Source organism: Eptatretus burgeri, chromosome 7 (assembly GCF_056783735.1).
Source record: "Eptatretus burgeri isolate ZD-2024b chromosome 7, Ebu_testis_v1, whole genome shotgun sequence".
In the NCBI taxonomy this organism is placed as follows: Eukaryota; Metazoa; Chordata; class Myxini; order Myxiniformes; family Myxinidae; genus Eptatretus; species Eptatretus burgeri.
The window spans coordinates 58,060,499-58,081,274 of NC_140967.1; the positions used below are offsets into that span (position 1 = coordinate 58,060,499).

The 20,776-nt window shown below is 41.8% G+C and overlaps 1 protein-coding gene across 5 annotated transcripts in view; it reads left to right on the forward strand.

The window, feature by feature from the left end:
• Nucleotides 1-11,361: 11,361 nt before the first annotated feature.
• LOC147023327 (T-box transcription factor TBX20-like) overlaps nucleotides 11,362-20,776 on the forward strand; it is a 66,912-nt gene continuing 57,497 nt past the window's right edge. For 2 of the 5 annotated variants that reach the window (XM_085888605.1, XM_085888606.1), the window contains exons 1-2: nucleotides 11,362-11,855; nucleotides 19,675-19,924. In XM_085888605.1, the coding sequence (XP_085744731.1) occupies nucleotides 11,753-11,855; nucleotides 19,675-19,924 (353 nt within the window). In that variant the 5' untranslated portion in view covers nucleotides 11,362-11,752. Of the gene's footprint in view, nucleotides 11,856-19,444; nucleotides 19,526-19,674; nucleotides 19,925-20,776 lie in introns of those variants that run through there. The other 3 variants (XM_085888601.1, XM_085888602.1, XM_085888603.1) reach the window with 2 other exon arrangements.

The following is a 20,776-nucleotide window of genomic DNA, read 5'->3' on the forward strand; positions in this document are numbered from 1 at the left end:
AATAACTTGGAGTTCCCTTGGTATGTATGCAAAGTTTGCGGCCGCTAGGTTTCATGGTTTTGGAGTTATGGAGGAGATGGATGGACGGATATATATATATATATATATATATATATATATATATATATATATATATATATATATATATATATATATATATATATATATATATATATATATATATACAGGATGTCCCCAAAAAAATGTACTCACTCTTTAAATGATAATAAATGCATTGTTTATTGACTTGGAAACAAGATTAATGGTTAAATGGATAAATGCATGTTTACAAATGTTCAAACTGACGACCATCACGTTCCAAACACAGCCGATAACGCGGACCAATGGATTCAACAGTATTACGAATCATTTCATTTGGAACTGCAAGACATTGTCTCAATTTCCTCTTTCAGCTCGACTATTGCTGGTTTTGAGCCATAAACCTTATCTTTGAGATATCCCCATAAAAAGAAGTCCATTGGAGTGAGGTCTGGGGAACGCTCAGGGAATTCAACACTACCTCTTCGCGCAATCCATCTGTTCGGAAAAGTTGCTTTGAGATAGGCCCTCACATCACGGTGGTAGTGGGGAGATGCTCCATCTTGCTGAAAGTAAATCTCTTCGTCACCAAATATCTCTTTGACACGTGGACCGACAGATTCCTGCAGCAAGTTTAAGTAAACATCCCCAGTGACAGTTTGGTCAAAAAAGAATGGCCCTAGGATGCCCAATGCTGATATCCCACACCACACAGTAACCCCTGGTAAGTTTAAGTGGTGTTCCATAGTCACATGCGGATTTTCAGGAGCCCAGTAGCTGCAATTGTGTCGGTTAATTGAGCCATTTAACTGGCCTCATCGCTCCAAACAATTCTGGATGGAAATGCTGCATCTTGTTCGCATTTGCCCAGGTACCACTCACAAAATTCAGCTCTCCAGTCAGGATCTTCTTCATTTAGAGCGTGGATTAATTTTGGAATGTAACTTTTCCAATTAATTCGCTTCAAAATGCGATGGGCGCTTGATTTTGGGATTCCTGTCTCACGAGCCATTTGTCGTACAGATTTCCGTGGGGATCGGTGGAGGGTTTCCAGCAATTGATTTTCCTTTGCGAGGGTGGTTTATGACCGTGGTCTTCCTGAACGCTCCTTATGGACGTCATGCACAGTTCCATCTGTTTCAAACTCATCTCGGATGCGAGCAATGGTGCGTCACGTTGGTGGATCTTTGTGAAAAAGTCTTCTAAATTTTCTTTGCACTTCCAGGATGTTTTCGTGCTTCCAGTAGCACTTTATGATAAATTTTCTTTCTTTAAAATCTACTCATACTTCTGCCATTATTATGGTCAATTTGATCTGAAAATAAATGAAAAAAATCAATGAGTTATGAGGAGCCAAAATGTGAGTACATTTTTTTTTGGGACACCCTGTGTATATATATATATATATATATATATATATATATATATATATATATATATATATATATATATATATATATATATATATATATATATATATATATATATCCCAATATGTGCTCCCATGCTTGGGAGTCTCGGTGGTGGTATGCGTTTCTTGCTACGTTGTTGCTGATGACACTGGTCCAATCAGTGATGACATTGGTTCAGTGGCTGGGAGGGCATGTAGCATTGGGATTCTCGTGTGTACAACTTGTGAATGTCTGCAGCTGTAAAGGAACACAGGGTTGGAAACAGCAAAGGGCTTACCTTGTGTTGCATTTCTTGGTTGCTTTATGCAAATTTATTTGGCTCGAAGAGTATGGGGGTTGACATATTTTGCAACTCAGGATTCATATTGGTAAAAGCTCACACACTGAGCAGTGAAATAATAAATTCTTCATCAAAGTCTGACGTTTCAAGGGCAAGCTGGTTTTCATCCTCAGAGGTGTTCTTTGCTTTTAATGCTCATTGTGCTTTTCTTTTACACAGGTATCTATGTATATGTTGGGTGGTCGCTAGACTACCCTTATTCTCAGTTTTTCCGTCTGTCTGTATGTAATGGACAGCTCTGGAAGCTAGAGGAGTCAACCGATTTTGATGAAACTTGACAGGTAGGTTTATACCAGGATCTAGTTGTATGCTTTTGAGCACCTTTGCTATGGACACCACTGTTGCCAAGCAATGGGACTTTGAAATTTTTGAAAAATCCTAAAAAATTAATTTTTTCGAAAATCAAAAATCGTCTTCCAGGATTTTATGCGCACTATAATCAACCTGTGTCAAAAAATTTCAGCCTGATCCGTCAAAAACTGTATGACTGGTATGCAATTATGTAGCGACCACCCATGATGTATATTGTCGCGATCCCGGCTGTTTAATATCTTCCAGCACGGAATACTGACATTGATGTCCGAGCTTCAAGCAGGACACGTGTGGACAAAGAGAACAACAAAACACCACTGTGTTTCAAATCGGCCTCCAGGGGTAGGCACGATATTTTATTGGCTCGATCTCAAAAATGGCTGGTAACAGAATGGAATACACAGCACAAAAAACCTGCCAGAACTCTTGGCAACAATAGAGTTCCAAAAACAGGTTGTACAACTCATGGCTCCGCTCGACGAGAGCCGGGAATAACGATAACACTCGTCCCGATTTACCTCGAACCTATTAGACGGCGCTATCAATGATCAGTGCGACTGTGCTGTCGAGATTCTTGAAAATCACTTGAAAATCGCTTTTATAACATGCGCGTCGGAGCGCTCTATATTTTTCCACTCGCGATCTTAGAGCCACGTCTGTTGCCAGCAATGGCGCCCCGGCTCTCACGCGGTCCGCCCACCACGTGCCGACAAGCCAACCAATCCCTGGGAGCCTGAAAAAGGTCACATGACGTGGTGGGTGGGACACTAAATTTGGTGAGAACATGTTTTTTCTCACAGTCCTCCCCACCTAAAATAAAACCCGTCGGATAGACGGCATTTTGAAACCAGTTATTGTACTAGTTGCAAATTACAGGGCAATATGATTGCGGTGATCGTTAACATTCTTGTACAATAACAATGTCCATCCACAACACAATATTAAACACACTACACCACATTAATATCTAGCCCACCTTATTTACCCATCTCCTGCACCACAATTGAGAGACAAAGGGAACTAACTCAAGTTGGGGAAAGCGTTTACAGGAGGGAAAACGGACCGAGGAGCAAGGCTCCTTCGGGAGAAACAAAGGGCCCCAAACCGGTATCCCCTCTCCACTTGTGGGCTTAACTTAAACTTTGGTGCTCCTTGTCTACTAGATGGCGACAAAGGAGGTCAGCTAGTCTGTTCTCCACTCCTTTCACGTGTTTGACTGTGAGGTCGTATTCTGAGAGGAGAAGCACCCAGCGCAGAATACGCTGGTTGGAGGATTTGGCTTGGCTGAGCCAACCGAGCGGGTGGTGGTCGCGGTAGATGCTGATGGGTCCATGGCCAATATAGACAGCTAGCGCGATAGCGCTTGATGTCTCGCGACATGGCGGGCCATATGAACTGATCCTTGACCTTGGCAAAGGTCTTGGCTGCTCTGACATGGCCCGAGGAAATACTGTCATGGGCCAATTGCATGACTGACTGACGATGCCTCCCCGGTACGACAACTCGGTGTCGTACCCTCCATGTCTGGGTGGAGGACATGTTCTTGGGGGAATATTTAGGCATCAGCACACCTGCACCATTCACATAGTAGCCTGTACATCCAGGCCCGGAATCTTCTCCCATTTCCCACAGGGTGGCAAGGGTTTTGGATCGAAGTGCTGATCCTCCACTAGACTGGTTACTGCAGACAATGCGGGAGTGACCTCAAGCCAGAACTGGGATGCGAACCGCCTCGGAGGACTGATCCTCCTCACCGGATTCACCGACTGGCGAACAAGTAGCTGGGGTCCCCGTGTCAGACGGGAACGGTCCCTGTGGAGCCCGGCTCCTGAGGTTGGCCTGACTGGAGGCTCGGGTGGACTTAGTCGAAGCAACGTGACCGTCGGAGGCTGGAGTCGAGGCGCGAGAGCCCAGAGTGAAGATATGTCTGACTCCGCCACTCTCTCCGCCTGTTTGCTCTGGGATCTAGTGACCACCCCACAGGTCAGAGTCAATAACTCCTCCCTGGCCATTGCATCATTGCCAATCAGCAAGGATACCCCCGGTACCGTGTAGTAGGGTACCACCGCACAGGTCATCGGACCCGTAAAAATGTCACTCTGGACCTCGATGAGAGCAATGGGATACCAGCCAGGAACCTGGTTAATGCCCCGAAGGACAATGTACTCGCCGGTATAATGCATCTGAGAGGCCGGAACTACCCCCGCCCGGAGAACACAGCGTCGCCCCAGTATCCCGAAGGTATTGGGCCTTAAACTTCACCACCGAATCAGGGCCACCCACTAAGGCTGTCCCTGAATAATCTTGATACAGAGGATGAATGGACTTTGCCTCGGTGGCAGTGACCTCTGTCACCGATGCCACCGTCATGCTCGAGGGCCCAGTTGACTACCTCCACTGACCTTCCTCCGATTTAACAGCCGGGTTGCCTTGATAGGCCGGACTAGCTGGGTTGGAGAAGCATCGGTCTCCACCGTGCCCCACGCGTTTGCAGAACTCGCACCAGGGCCGTGCCCTGGCCTGCAGCTCGCGACCACCACCAGTGGAGGGCATCGCGGTAACCCTTCCCCTCGATCCGGCAGACGGGGGGGGGGGGGGCAGTCTTAACCGCAGAATCCTCCGTCTTACGACGCAACTGCGTGGCTTGCAACACTTTGCACGCCAAAACATGTTTATCAATAAGCTTGACTAATAAATAATATTGACTTGACTAATAACTTGACTAATAACTAATTATCAATAATAAATAAGATTTGGTTCAGGTGATCACCTAATCAGTACCTCACTAAGTAGAATGAGGTGTGCCTGTGTTGGAATTCAACAGACACTGGAATGGAATGGCTGCCATACATGTGGAGATGCTGATTGAAAATTTTTTGGAGTGGTCTCTTATTTTTTTCCAGAGCTGTGTATGTATGTATATATATATATATATATATATATATATATATATATATATATATATATATATATATATATATATATATATATGTATGTATGTATGTATGTATGTATATATATATATATATATATATATATATATATATATATATATATATATATATATATGTGTTTCTTTTTACGGTTGTGAGGGTAAATGGAGGAATGTCATAGCAAATGTAGGATTGTATAAAGTCGCATGGCCCGTGGACGAGCAAGAGACATCTCGAGATAATGGAAATTAGGAAACTGTCAGCTTAAGTTGTTACGTGTCACCACAAAGAAGGGGGAGGAGGTGCTGTGTTAATTAGGTAGGGATTAAGGCCAATTTCTCCCAGTATGTGATTGCACCCTGTGACCTTTTCCTATGTGGTTGCATTTACAAGACTGGCGATAAACAGGAATCACGTCTTTAAAACAACAACAACCGAGCTGCACATTCCAAGCAGGCATAAACCCTGCCTTCTCGGCTTTGGCCCAACAAGCCATGCCTCGAGGTTTATGATTGATCAGTGGACATCAGTCGGTTCAGGAGAGAAGTGAGTGAAGAGATCGAGGTTGGAAGAGAAGGGCATTACGGTTGCTTCTCGACATGGTGAAGAAGGTTGTGTAATTCTCATCTTCATGCTGTCTGAATTTGCTCACATGCTGAGCAAGACATTAGCCATTCCTGTTCGGCGGAGTCACGAAGTTGTACAATTATGAGAGAGGGAGGAAGAGGAGTGCACCTCTCGGTGAACTTGGCGTTATCCCGTTGAGTGTTCAAGGAAGAAGGTGGGCGATCATTGTGAGCGGACCAGGTGTAAGAGAGGAACATTTGGCGTATTCGTTCATGAGAAGAAGCTGCACGGCAGTTGGTGAGCCCTGGTGTTGAATACCGCCTCACAAATTACCTCATGTATGGACCGCAGAGAGCGGCTCGATGCTATTTTAGGTGCGGTTTCCTGTGCATAACAGCTCGAGTTCATAAAAGACCATCTCTGGATAAAGCTAAGTGCTGGAATAAAGGGAGGTTTTTCTTTATTTTGTTTTCCCCTTGTGTGTATTAAAGTCCATGTTTTGAGGCGCCTCGACTTTTGGTTTTAATTTACCTTGCATTTTATTATTACCCTTTGAATTATTACTATTTAAAATATTTGATTGATTTTTTTTTATGAAACCCCAGTATTTATTTTAAGTTGCTTGTGTTGTCTATTTGTCATGAGTTCCAGTATAACCCCTTGTCCTCCCGTCCTGGTGAACGCCTCTGGTACGTGCTTCGCCGCCTCCCGTCCCATGCACGCTCTCATCTCTCAGGAACTTGGCTGTTCGCCTCCAAGGGAAATCCTTCTGCTATCTGGCCAGGTCAGTGTTTTAAACCTCAAAGTATCGGTAAGCTGCCTGGAGCATTCTTTCTTCAAAGAATCGGGATATGTCGGCCGTTCCAGAAAACTAAGGACCTGACTTCACGTTCGCCTCACCACCGTGAGATAGAAGAGTTGCCGTGTCGAGCTCACTTCACACGCGGTCTGTTGCTGGCTCCAGGAGTTCGTCCAACTCTTCCAGGTCTTCGCTTTTGTTGAAGGCCAAAGCAGAAGCAGCCAAGGCCTCTGTCAGAGCTCCCATGGGATGTAAATCGGATGAAGCTCGATTGCTACTCGAAGAGCAACGATTGAAGGCTGCAAAGCAATGATTGCTACAGATGCAGCAACAGATAAATCTCGAACAGCTGAAGTGGGAGGAAGAAGCTGCTGTAACTCAGGCCCATTTGGAAGTGATATCTGATGCTCTGTTTTGGTGCAAATTCGACAACATTTTGGCAACTGGATTACCTACACCTGCAGAGAAGGTGGGAATACTGTTGTCCAGGAATGCCACATCTCCGCCGACATCCATTCTATCTGAAGACGATACTGAAGGTATTCCACTGGATACCCGGGTACATGCTAACACGGCTACATCACTCGAACCAGTGTCATTTCAGGCAGACCCACTTTCACCAGCTGTCAATGCTGCAGCACCAGCATCCATGGAGAACTTGTCAACATCAAACATGTCCAACAGGCAAGTTCTGTCTATTCAGTAGAACATGATGCCAGCTCTTGGTCTATCATAAGAAACTCAGCACACACCAAATAATGCCTTACACACAAACATTGTGTCGTCATCCTTCTCCAATGCTATGTGTCACGGTTACACAATGTCCTCCACTGTGTTGACGTGCCCCATTATGAGCTCGTGGGTCATAAATCTGTCTCCGGTGACAACCACTCAGTATCAAAATGTGTATACTGACCTTACGTCTCCGTCCAGTGGGATTACAACAAATTAGGTTATGTCTCACCAAATCCAATGCCCATCCATATGCTGCGAGGACATACACCACACATCCAGCACAAACCTTACCAGTATGTAGCCATTCACTATTCAGTCAAAACATCAAGCCACCAATCATGCCAGCAGTGATGCCTGCCATGCAAGACAGTGTAAACTATCTGTCTCATTGAGACTTAGCTTCAAGTAGGATTTCTGTGTTTGGCGATAAGCCTGAGAAATTCCGGACATGGTGTGTGGCCTTGCAGAACATGATCAGAGGAGTACCGCTAACATCCAATTAACAGCTTAACTTCCTGGTTCGACACATGGCTGATGATTCAGGATCCAAAGAACTCATAGAGCATCTTAACCGCGTCTACATTTCTAACCCTGATGTCGGTTTGGAGCAGGTCTGGAATCGCCTTCAAGAAAGATCTGGCAGCGATGAAGCAGTTACACAGTCATTGCGAAACAAGCTGGAATTTTTGCTTCAAGTCTCTCCTCATGACTGCAAAACTTTGCAGAAGTTTAGCGACATCATCGAGAAAACAGTGGCTGCCAAAAACGTTGGTTCCCTTCCTGGACTTACAGTTTGAATCTCTCTCCTCTCTCCTCTCTCCTCTCTCCTCTCTCCTCTCTCCTCTCTCCTCTCTCCTCTCTCCTCTCTCCTCTCTCCTCTCTCCTCTCTCCTCTCTTCTCTCTCCTCTTTCCACTCTCCTCCCTCCTCTCTCCTCTCTCCTCTCTCCCCTCTCCTCTCTCCTCTCTCCTCTCTCCTCTCTCCTCTCTCCTCTCTCCTCTCTCCTCTCTCCTCTCTCCTCTCAGTGAAGCTTCCAACTGACCTCATGGATCGTTGGAGGAGGGAGTCCTTCAAGTATAAAGAACCCCACAATGTCACCTTTCCACCATTTTCGATGCTCACATCCTTCATTCAGTGCAATGCAAAGATTCAAAATGACCTGTGTTGGATGACCAGTCAAATCTGTCTCTGGGCCACGGGGAACTCTTTGACTACCTCAATATGCCAAATAATCTCGTCCTGCTCAAAACCTGCTCTGGAATTATGCCAGCCATTGGTAAGCATGTCAGAAATCTAATCATCGAATCTTTCAATGGAATTGCCCACCTGCCACTCCCAGAGCTAACCGAATGTATTTCTATTCCTTGTAATTCCTCTGAGATTCCAAAACCGCAGGTCACAAGGCTTCATTCACATATACGTCCTATCACTGAAATGTTTCCCGAACTTGACCCAGAAGCGACCATCTTGTTGTTAATTGGACGAGATGCTCCTCAGCTGCTTAAGGTCAGAGAATCTCGGAATGGATCACCTATTGCGCCGTGGGCACGCCATATGGACCTTGGATGGGTAATGATTGGTGACTTATGTCTGGACGGCATCCATATCCCTGAGCGAGTAGAGGCATATCTTACTCACATTCTCAACAATGGAAGATCATCAGTCTGCTCGCCATACCCCAATCATGTCACCATCAAAGATGTCATCCTGCCACATCATCACATACCTGCAGGTCAGCTCTTCGGGAGATCCTGCGACCACAAAGCCTATTGACAACAGGGTCAGTGACGTTTATCAGTGAATAAGGAATGATGACAAGCCGGGTCGCTCCACAGAAGACAACCATTTTCTCGCGATCATGGAGGATGGATTAATCAGGAATGACAATGGCAACTAGGCCCGGAATCAATCTCGTAGCCCTGCACTGAACCCTTTCTATGGCATCTGTGTCCTTTCGAAATTGTGGTGACCAAAACTGCACACAATATTCTAGATGTGGCTTCACTTGGCCACTTCAGACAGGAACCCATTGCCTGATGGGCCACTTCAGACAGGAACCCAGGAACACGTTGCGCTTCAGACAGGAACCCATTGCCATCATGGCCAACACAGAGCAAATGTTTCATTGTTTCAATGTGCATGAAGATCACCAGGACTTTCTGTGATTTATTTGGTTTAAGAATGACCGCAAAGTGGACATCTCCAAATTTCGTATGAAGCTGCATGTATTTGGGAACAGTCCTAATCCCGCCATGGCTGCCTATGGACTATGTGAAAACTGCATTGAGTGGTGAAGAAAAATGTGGATGCGATGCATGACATTACCTGGAAAGGAACTTATCTGTCGATGATGGTTTGATGAGCTTACCTAGCACTGTTGAAGCTATATATATATATCCTGACTCGTACCAAGGCGATGTTCTCTACGGCAAATCTATGTCTGCACAAAATCGCTTCCAACAGCATGGAAGTGATGGCTCATTTTCCATACAGCGAGCATGTGAAGGATTCACGTGACCTTGACCTTTGTGCCGCCCCACTATCTGTTCATTGGTCACTTGGTATGTCATGGGATTTGGAAAAAGATACCATCATCTTTACTGTTCCCAACATGGACAAGTCCTTCACGAAGTGTGGAGTTCTATTTGCAGTCAACAGCATTTACAATCCCTTCGGTTTCTCAGCACATGTTGTTGTTAAGGGAAAGATGTTGCTGTGGAAGATGAACTTACCAGTCAATGCCGGAGCTGTGCTTGGATGGGATAAACCACTTCCCAAACATTTCAAGAAACAATGGGACAGCTAATGTGCCTCTCTTACAGCACTCAACACCGTGAACATTCCGCACGCTTATTGTCCTTATCCAATGTCTGAAAACTCATGCCGTTGATTACACGTTTTCTTTGACACATCGAAGATAAATATTTAAAAGCTCGTGGTTTGATTCCCAACAAAGAATTACCTTCAAACTGGTGTGCATAGAGGGACAAACCAAGCTCCTTCCCTCTCCCCACCGAAGGAGACACCCGACATACGATGGCCGATCAGCCAAAATGCCATTTAACGGTTTAACTTCAATTTGATTAAGAATACATTCAAAGTTTTATTGTGACGTTGATCTTTCCTGTGTGAAAATAATGTGGTACAGCAAGTTTTGGGGCATTTGGCCCAAGGCTATGGAATTGTACAGAAATCACCTCTATTCAAGGGGGGGGGGGGGGTGGACACTTATCCAACCAACATATTGTGGTTTTGTATTTTAAAATTAATTTTCTGATATTTGTTGAATTTTTTTTCACTTTGAAGTTGTGGGTTACAATGTGTAACGAAAGGTGGAAAAAGTCTGATTTAATGCAATTTAATTCCAGTTTGTAAGGCAACAAAAGGTGAAAATTTGAAAGGGGGTGTACACTTTGTATAGGCACTGTACTGTATGTATGTGTTTTTATACATATATATTTGTATATATATATATGTATATGTATATATATATATATATATATATATATATATATATATATATATATATATATATATATTTGTATTATATATATATATATATATATATATATATATATATATATATATATATATATATATGTATTTGTGTATATATATATATATATATATATATATATATATATATTTGCATATATATCGATATATATTTTTATATATATATATATATATATATATATATATATATATATATATATATATTTGCATATATATCGATATATATTTATATATATGTATATATATACTTTTTTCTTTTAAATAGTATATATATTTATGTACATATTATTTATACATATATATATATATGTATTTATATGAATACATATTTATATATACAGTATGTATATGTATATATATATATATATATATATATATATATATATATATATATATTTATCTGTATATATACATATGTATGTGATTTAAAAAAAAGTATTTTCCTCTTGGCAATAAATCAAAATCAGAGGAAATTTGTGCAATTTTCGAATCGGTGTGCACATTGAGAAGCTGGACACATTGTGGAGTTTATTGGGACAAACATTCAAAGTGGATGCCTCTATACGCGTCATGGAGTGAATGTGGTTGAGTGATGTATGCACGGCCAAAAGCTCCCGCACTACCCCCACACTCCACCATCCACCGCCATCTCCCCGCCCGGTGTCCACTAGAACGATTGGCCATTAACGACGATGGGGCTCCGAGGTGCTGCCGCTCCGCCCGCATCACCCTCATTCACCTCCCCTCGACACACGACCCACCTGCCTCCACCACTTTCCGCATTCCTTCCCTGTTCACTTCGCCACACTTCATCTTTTGCCTCTATCCGAGACACGTCCATGTGCGATCGCTCACCTTTCCCCACCTGTGTGGTTATAACCTTGTTTTCGTTGTCCACAAGGTGTGCGCTTCCCAAACGCCGTGTCTCCTCGATATTCCTCGTTTGCTGCCTCCTCACTCTTTCATCCCGGCCACTTCGTTTAGCTGAGCGACCCCCTATATTACAGCCCCCCCCCCCAATTTCCCCACTCGCTACGCATGGCCGTGATTCCGAGGAACTGAGTCCCCGATCGGGTCAGGTCCAGCGAGAGGACGAGAGCTATGGCGAGTAAAGCTCAACTCTCAAGTCGAGCGAATGCGTTCTCCATTGCCGCGCTCATGGCGGGCTGCGCTGCAGATACACTGGGCGACTCGGTGATGTCAGGTAAGAACCTCATGATATTGGAATGATATACATACAGAGTGAGGACAATGAAGGTTTACAATTTACTGGTATTTACGTTGAATGTGAATAAAGATGAAATGATGTTTTCATGTTTATGCGGTGGCGGTGGAATGCGCGACATATATATAAATATATATATATATATATATATATATATATATATATATATATATATATATATATATATATATATATATAATACAAACATATATATATATATATATATATATATATATGTATATATGTATATATATGTATATATATTTCTATTATTCAAAAAGTATCCAACCTTAATTTTTCGTGCGTAAACAAATGAAGCCAGGGAGGCGTGGTTTGGTGCACATATGTAGGCGATCCTAATCCGTATGCATGAATATTTTCCCACCTGCAGAAGCTGTCAGTCGCCGACAGACCGCCGATGAGTGAGGAAGTGTAAGTGAGCACCGTCGGATTTTCGTTTTTGACAAAATGACGGATCACTGTGGTCTCATCGCCAGTGATCACTGTGTTGAAGAAGTTGGGATCGCTGTTCACAGTCTCCAGCATGTCCTGTGCGATTTCCAAACGGAGTTGCTTCTGCTCGATCGTTCGCACCTTTGGCACGAACTTCGCTGAGATTCTCCTGAAGCCCAAATCCTCAGTCACAATGGAATGAACGGATCCAATGCTGACGCCCGCCTCGTCTGCAAGTTCTCTGATCGTGATTCGACGATCCTGCATCAGCAGGGTCCTCACTTGGTCAATGATGATCTCATTTCGGGATGTTGAGGGCCTACCAGAATGTGCTTCACTTCCCACTGATGTGCGACCATCTTTGAAGCGGTTGTACCACTCTTTTATCTGTGTGGTGCCCATTGCTTCGTTCCCGAAGGCCTGTTGAATCTTACGGATCGTTTCCACTTGGGAATCGCCAAGCTTTACACAAAATTTGATGCAGTAGCATTGTTCAAGTTTTTCCGTCATTTTGTCAAAAACAGAAAATCCGACGGCGCTCACTTACACTTCCTCACTCATCGGCGGTCTGTCGGCGACTGGCAGCTTCTGCAGGTGGGAAAATATTCATGCATACGGATTAGGATCGCCTACATATGTGCACCAAACCACGCCTCCCTGGCTTCATTTGTTTACACACGAAAAATCAAGGTTGGATACTTTTTGAACACACCTTGTGTGTGTGCATATATATATATATATATATATATATATATATATATATATATATATATATATATATATATATATATATATATATATATATATATATCTTCTTCTTTCGGCTGCTCCCATTCGGGGTTGCCACAGCGGATCATCCATATGATCCGCATGGTGATTTGGCACATGTTTTACGCTGGATGCCCTTCCTGACGCAACCCTGGTTGCCTCTTACAACACAGGGATATGGTACACCTATTTTAACCAGGGTATACACCGGCCCAGTATACTAGTACTCATTTCGCCGACCTCGGAAGGATGACAGGTGGAGTCAACCCCCTGGTGTATTAATTCAGTGGCCCAACGGGGCTTGAACTCAGGACCTTTTGGATCCCAAGCCGCTGCCCTTACCACTGCGCCAACACCAGGCTATATATATATACAAACATATATACATACACATACATATGTATATATATATATATATATATATATATATATATATATATATATATATATATATATATATATATATATATATATATATATATACACACACATATATAAAAAACAAACATATATATATATATATATATATATATATATATATATATATATATAAATATATATATATATATATATATATATATATATATATATATATATATATATATATATATATATATATATATGGGGATCAAGCTATATACTCATTTTGTTTTAGCATTCTTTTCTATCTGCCAAGTGAGTTATGGTAAAATCGGTGGCCGAAACGAAAAAAGAAAGTGTAACCGGAGTCGTTACTCAGTTAAAAGATTTAAAATGTTAAAAGAGACAAATGCAGAGAAGGACCACGTTTGTAATTGAATCGTGAGTGTGTGGTGTACATCGAGAGAGGAAAAGAATCTGAAGAGTTCCATCAGCTTACTGACGGCCTGATTCAATGGTCACGAGTATCATATAGTTGGAAACTGTTCATCATTGAGGTTTCCATCCTAAAACCTCTCCAAATATTGAGTCCACAAGTGTGTGTGTGCGTGTGTGTGTGTGTGTGTGTGTGTGTGTGTGTGTGTGTGTGTGTGTGTGTGTGTGTGTGTGTGTGTGTGTGTGTGTGTGTGTGTGTGTGTGTGTGTGTGTGTGTGTGTGTGTGTGTGTGTGTGTATATATGTGTATGTGTTTCTACACAAGTGGCTGTTGGCTGCTATCTCCACAAGCTAGTGGTTTTCAGGAGATATGCATATCTGCGCAGTGTCTGTGTTGTCACTGAACTACTCCCTCAAACTTTTATGAAATCGTACCAAACTTCCAGGCTGATTCACACCTCTCCTGTGTGTATGCCCGAAGGTATTTTTTTGAAAAAATTTGTTTTTTTAAAACTTAAATCTTCAACTTCAATTCCTTATAAACACGAATATTACAATTGAATTTGCAAAATAAATGTTTGAATTCTGCTTGGTGTAAATCGTGACAACACGGCAACTCACATACTTATCCTCAGTTAAAACAAGCCTGTCTCTATCGTGACGTGTGGTGAGGTGTTTTGAATTATGTGTTGGTATTTGTCTCAATGTAGTGATGTGTGGTGAGGTGAGCATTGCGAGCCCATCCCTATGTATATGTATATGTATATATGTATATGTATATATATATATATATATATATATATATATATATATATATATATATATATATATATATATATATATATATATATATATATATATATATATATATATATATATATATATATATCTGGGCACTGTCTGTCCTGTGTTGGTACTGAACTACTCCCTCAAACCTTCATGAAATTGGACCAAAATTCCAGGTTGCACATACCTATCCCATGTGTATGGCTGAAGAGTATTTTTTTCAAATGTTTTGAAAAAACAAAAAAATTCAAATGTTTTGAAAGAGAATGTTTGTTTGTTTTTCAAACTTGAATTTTCAACCTCAATTGCTTATCAGTTAAAACAAGCCTGTCTCTTTCGCAACACGTGGTAAGGTGTTTTGAATTGCACAGCGAGAGATGTTTTGAATTATGCAGAGGTGAGATGTTTTCACGTGGCGATGACATGGTGGTGGGGTGTTTTTAATAACGTGCAGGTGAGATGTTTTGAATTATATGAATGTAAGATGTTCTCACATGGTGATTACGTGGTGGTGGGGTGTTTTAAATAACGTGACCATGAGGTGTTTTGAATTGTGTGGCGCTGTTTGGCCCATGCTGCACCGTGTGGTGAGGCTAGCATAGCGAGTGGCTGTAGCGTGGCTAGCGTAGCGAGCCTCACCACGTAAATATATATATATATATATATATATATATATATATATATATATATATATATATATATATATAATACCTGGTCATCCTTTTATGTGAACATATATTACCACATTTGGTGGCATAATCGTTGGAGCGGCTGCTTTGAATCTGGGAGATCAGTTGTTTAAACCCCGGCCGAGACATACCAAAGATTTTTTTTTAAAATGGTCGGTGCTGCTCCCTTGCTTGGTGCTCAGCATTTGAAAGGAGAGAGCATGGCCAAACAACGTTGGGAAGGCAATGGAAAACTACCCAGTACAGTCCTAACTGAGAAACTGCCTTCTCATCACTGACACTATTAAGAGTTGTATGTTAAAATATATATATATATATATATATATATATATATATATATATATATATATATATGTATGTACAGTATATATACTATATTTGTATAACCACAGGGTATGACCATGACTTACCAGCCAAAAGAGGTTTGATGAACATCTCCTCCATGCTCTCCACATAGATTTTCACAAGTTCACATTTGCACCAGTCCTGATCACCACTGGTTTTCTCTGTTGAGAAATGCCTTATTGATTAAAAATAAATAGGTAAAAATCCAAATACTAAGATAAAGGTAAACATACAGTAAGTCTCTCTTCTCTTATCGTTTCATAGCTACAGTGCTGTATAGAGTCTAACAATGAAATAAATTGTTCAATTGAGCCAAGTACAAATACATGGTTTCCACCCCACGGTCTTCAGTGTTAAGGCAGGGATTTGGTATTTGGCCAGTGTACCAGTGTATCTACCTATTCTGAGTTCAAAGACACCAAAAGTTACTTATCCTCCTCCAACAACTTCTAGCAGATGGATCCTTCATCTAACATCCATCTGAGAGAGTTCACTCATTGATGCAACACATTGCCTTCAAAACACCAATTTGCCCATATATATATATATATATATATATATATATATATATATATATATATATATATATATATATATATATATATATATATATATATATATATATATATATATATATATATATATATATTAGGGTCGAATGTTGAACCAGAAAAGACTTCCCAAAAGTAGGTGTGTTACCTCTGAATCATCATGTCAGACTAAACGCAACTATTTCATTCCAAAGACCAAAGTATATTATCATACAAAGCTTGTCAAAAGAATATGCATGATGTATGTACTTTACCCCAAATGGCCAAAACGCATGGTCATACATGAAAGGGCACCGTGAATGCCAAGGGCCCCAAAAAGGTCTGAGCAAAGGTTGAAATCAAAAGAAGTTATAAAAACAAGTAAAGACTGAAGGATGAAGAGAACATCTCTCCTTCACAGAACAATAACATAGCTAATCTTGATTGGCTGTGTGCTGAAACCTCTTAAAATGTTTCATTCCAACCGGCTTTGTCTCGTACGTCGGAAATAAAACTGTTTATACACAAAAGCTGAATGAATCACCATGAGTTCACCATCGTTGAGATTCCGACCAATTCAGCTCAGTACCTCTTAAAATTGTCCAGTGGGCTCGCAGCAGCTCCATCTTCTCCGCACTCTCCAAGGTGTTGAGATGGTAACGGACTCAAACAATCAACTTTAAATCACAACTGATGATGCAAATGTCAAAACAAGAATAAGGTATACTGAATCAATAAACCAAACAAATACAGAAAAGCATTAATAACTAGAACGGCACTCTTCGACAACGCGATGTCGCCAAATATGCCTCCACCCACGTGATTACATCATTATTCATGTTTGCTCCAAGTTTCATTTAAATCACTGAACCCAGATTCAAAATATTAAATAATTCTGGCTCCCAGACCGTGTGCCCGATCAGGTTGAAATTTAAAACGCTTATTCCCCATGACTACGAGATCATAAATGTGATGAAGTTTTACATCGATTGATGAAGCGGTTCAAGAGAAATAATTTTTAAAAGATTTTTGTTCAATCCAATGTGGATGCCAGACCATGTGACCAATTAATTATTCATGAACACCCTGGAATCCCCAAGGGTCGGGGAACACGTGGGTGAAGTTTCCCCTCAATCTGTCAAGTTGCTCTGCGGAAGATTTTTAAAGGTTTATTCTTCAAAAAAATCAGAGCTGCCAAACCATGTGAACTATGACATCATAGGTGGAGATCTTTTTGTTCCTCATGGATAAGCAATCATGACCTGTGAAGTTTCGCCGAGATCTGTTCAGCTGTTTCGGAGAAGATTTTTGAAGGTTTTTATGTTAAAAATACAATATGGCTGCCAAACCATGTGACCGATGATGTCTTCAATTTTTTTGCCCCATACAATTTTGCCTTTGATGACCCTCAAAAATGCTCATACTGATCGGATAAAGCGTTTGACGTATGAAATGATGACATCATATGATGTTTCCCACGGGGAGTACTTGCCATGTGCCAAGTTTAATTTTTTTTTCAACTATAAGCACCCACTCCCAACGAGAGTCGTCAAGGGGGTCATGTTATTATATTTATGACTATTTTACTCCAAGGGGTCCCAGGATTGCACACCCCAAAAATGGTTGCGATGGGTTCAGCCGTTTTTGCAGTACCTGGGAACAGACAGACAGACGGTGAATTATAGTAAGATGGAGCAGTTTCGGAGATACAGAGGTTCAAAGTTTCCCCCCCCCTTTTTTCCAACATGGCTGCCACACCATGTGACCTATGATGTCATAATTATCATGAAAACATTTTCCATGAGTAGTCGCACCTATGGTGAAAATTTCATGTCAATCGGATAAGCGGTTCCAGAGAAAACAGAGACAATTAGCATGTACGTACGGACAACCCAAAAACATCAATGCCACCATCGACTTGGTCAGCGGAGGCATAAAACCAACCGATACAAGCAATATTCATCGAGGTTGGTGAACAAGAGCAAAATATTCAAACTGGAATAATGCTGAATGAAACCCTCCCCCCTCCCCCACCAAAAAAATACAATAAAAGCTGGAAGAGTGGAGAAAAATAAAATAAATGTCGATAACAATTACATTTAAGACTTTGTTTCAGGCAACATTTTGTGCATGACCCACAGACTTCATGAACATCTTGGAGATAATGAAACATTTCCTGAGACAAGTTCTTCTCTCTCCTCGTTTGTTACCAAGTTTAAAGGAGTGTTCGAATTTTTATTTAAAATTCCTCTTCTGATGCACCAGACTCTTTATAGACCATCAGTGCTGCAAAAGCAATTTCTTGGCAAGGGATATACTAGCTACTAGGTGGTTTACCTTTGCCTTCCCAGCAATAGTTGGAGCAGGAATTTTAACTTTGTTCGTAGTGCCTGCAATAGCTCACCTACTCTTCCTAAAGGACACTTTGGGGGTGTTTAACATCCACTCACTAATGGTGGCAGACAGGACACTGTTTAACATCCATCCAAGGGACAAGCACACACATCATTGATGAATCACCTGCCTGCGAAACACCAGGGTGATGGTTTATAGCTGGGTCGGGATTCGAACCCAAGCTAGACAGCTTCGAGGCAAATGTGCATCCCTCTAGGGTCTAGGCCATCCTGCCAGCAGTTGAAATGTTATTTAATGATTAGAGATTGTATTACACGGATGTTGCTCGTGTTGTTGAATTGATCTATATTCTGTGCGGCAGCTTGGAATGATGAAATATTTAACGAGACGCCAATATTGTCGTTTTTATATATTTCATTAAAGCCAAATTATATCGGAAGACTATTGAATTTGAATGCAACAACACGCTTGATGGATCGAAACAACATTTCGTCGTTCATATCGTTTGGCTTTTCTTTTCGTTAAATGCAGAAAATGATTCCACATCGACGGACCCTTTGCACATCGCCGGTGATGCTGAAGGAGCCCATCGGCAGTGTTGGTGGTTTTGCCGTTACATTCCCACAATCAGTCAGGCCAGGAATTTGGAATTAGTTCAGGATGCCGGCGATAACTCGAAAATAACCCTTCGCGAAAGACACTGTTGGATTGTTAACGTCCACCAACGACCCTTGCTGGCAGACGGCTCCTCTTGCTTAACGTCCTTCCGAGTGGGTGGCGCCCTCGTTAATGTCTCTCCCGGGATGCGAAGCAGCAGAGTGACCAGTTTATAGCTGAGTCAGATTCAAACCCAGGTTAGACAGCTCAAAGGTGTCTTGAAAGCCAGAAAATGATTTCGCAGAGACAAAAATATCAATATCTCTTACCCGGTATGTATGGTGTTCCTAAAACACAAGATAAACAGTAATAAACTGAAACGGGTATTGCTGACATTGTTTTCCTGAAATTTATCAACAAATGAGTTTTACAGACGCCACGTAAGTTTGTCGTAAGTTTTGGAACTCTGTTTTTGTCGCAGAAAAGTTTACGCAGAAATCAGCAACTGAAGCAGATGGAACCGATTTCCTTGTGACGCGCGTTGGGGAAAAGGATCTTCCCAAAGCGTGTACCCCCCGGCTCGCGTCTCCGGCCTATGGCAGCGCCCTGCCCGTGCCGGCGGAGCCACCCAGCTCTGAACTGGCTGCAATCCGCTGCTCCCTGGAGACCAAAGATCTCTGGGAGAAATTCCATGAGCTGGGAACAGAAATGATCATTACCAAGTCAGGCAGGTGAGTGCTCCACGATCTCCGATGGGAAAATGATTTTTAAATTGTTTAATTGAATGAGTCTGTGCTTGTGAAGCAATGACGGTAACGTGACGGTTTTTACACCTTTTGTGAACTTCCAAATGTGTCGACAAAGTATGCAGTTTTTCTCAGTTACGACAAAAGAGGTACTCGTAACAGTCCAAGAACCGACTTTTTGGGTGGTCGATAGACTACCGTTATTCTCAGGTTTTCTGTCTGTTTGTATGTAATGGACAGCTCTGGAGGCCAGAGGAGTCAACGGATTTTGATGAAACTTGATTGGTTTGTTCATACCAGGATCTAGTTGTATGCTTTTGAGCACCGTTGCTATGGATGCTACCGTTGCTTAGCAACGGGACTTTGAATTTTTTGAAAAAAATCCGAAAAATATTTTTATATACAGGGGGCTGCAAAAGTAGGTATACAATAAGGATTATACCAGTATTACCAGTATTATAATAGTGGTGCTAGGATTCATTTAATACATGTATTTAATACATGATTAATATGTTTTTATTATTGGTATGTTATTATTGATGTTGTTCATCTTTCGGCTGCTCCCGTTAGGGGTCGCCACAGCGGATCATCCGTTATGATCCGCAAACTGATTTGGCACAGGTTTTATGCCGGTTGCCCTTCCTGACGCAACCCTGGTCGCGTCTTATGACACAGGGATAAGGATTGGGTTTCGCCATGATTCCGGGCTGCCCTACACCCTCTCATAGTGCAGCGCAGTGCAGTGTCCCCATCCTCAAGCGATCCTCCAACCCAAGCCTCCGAGTTGCCGGATTACAGGCGCACGCCACAACGCCCGGTTATGTTATAATTGATATG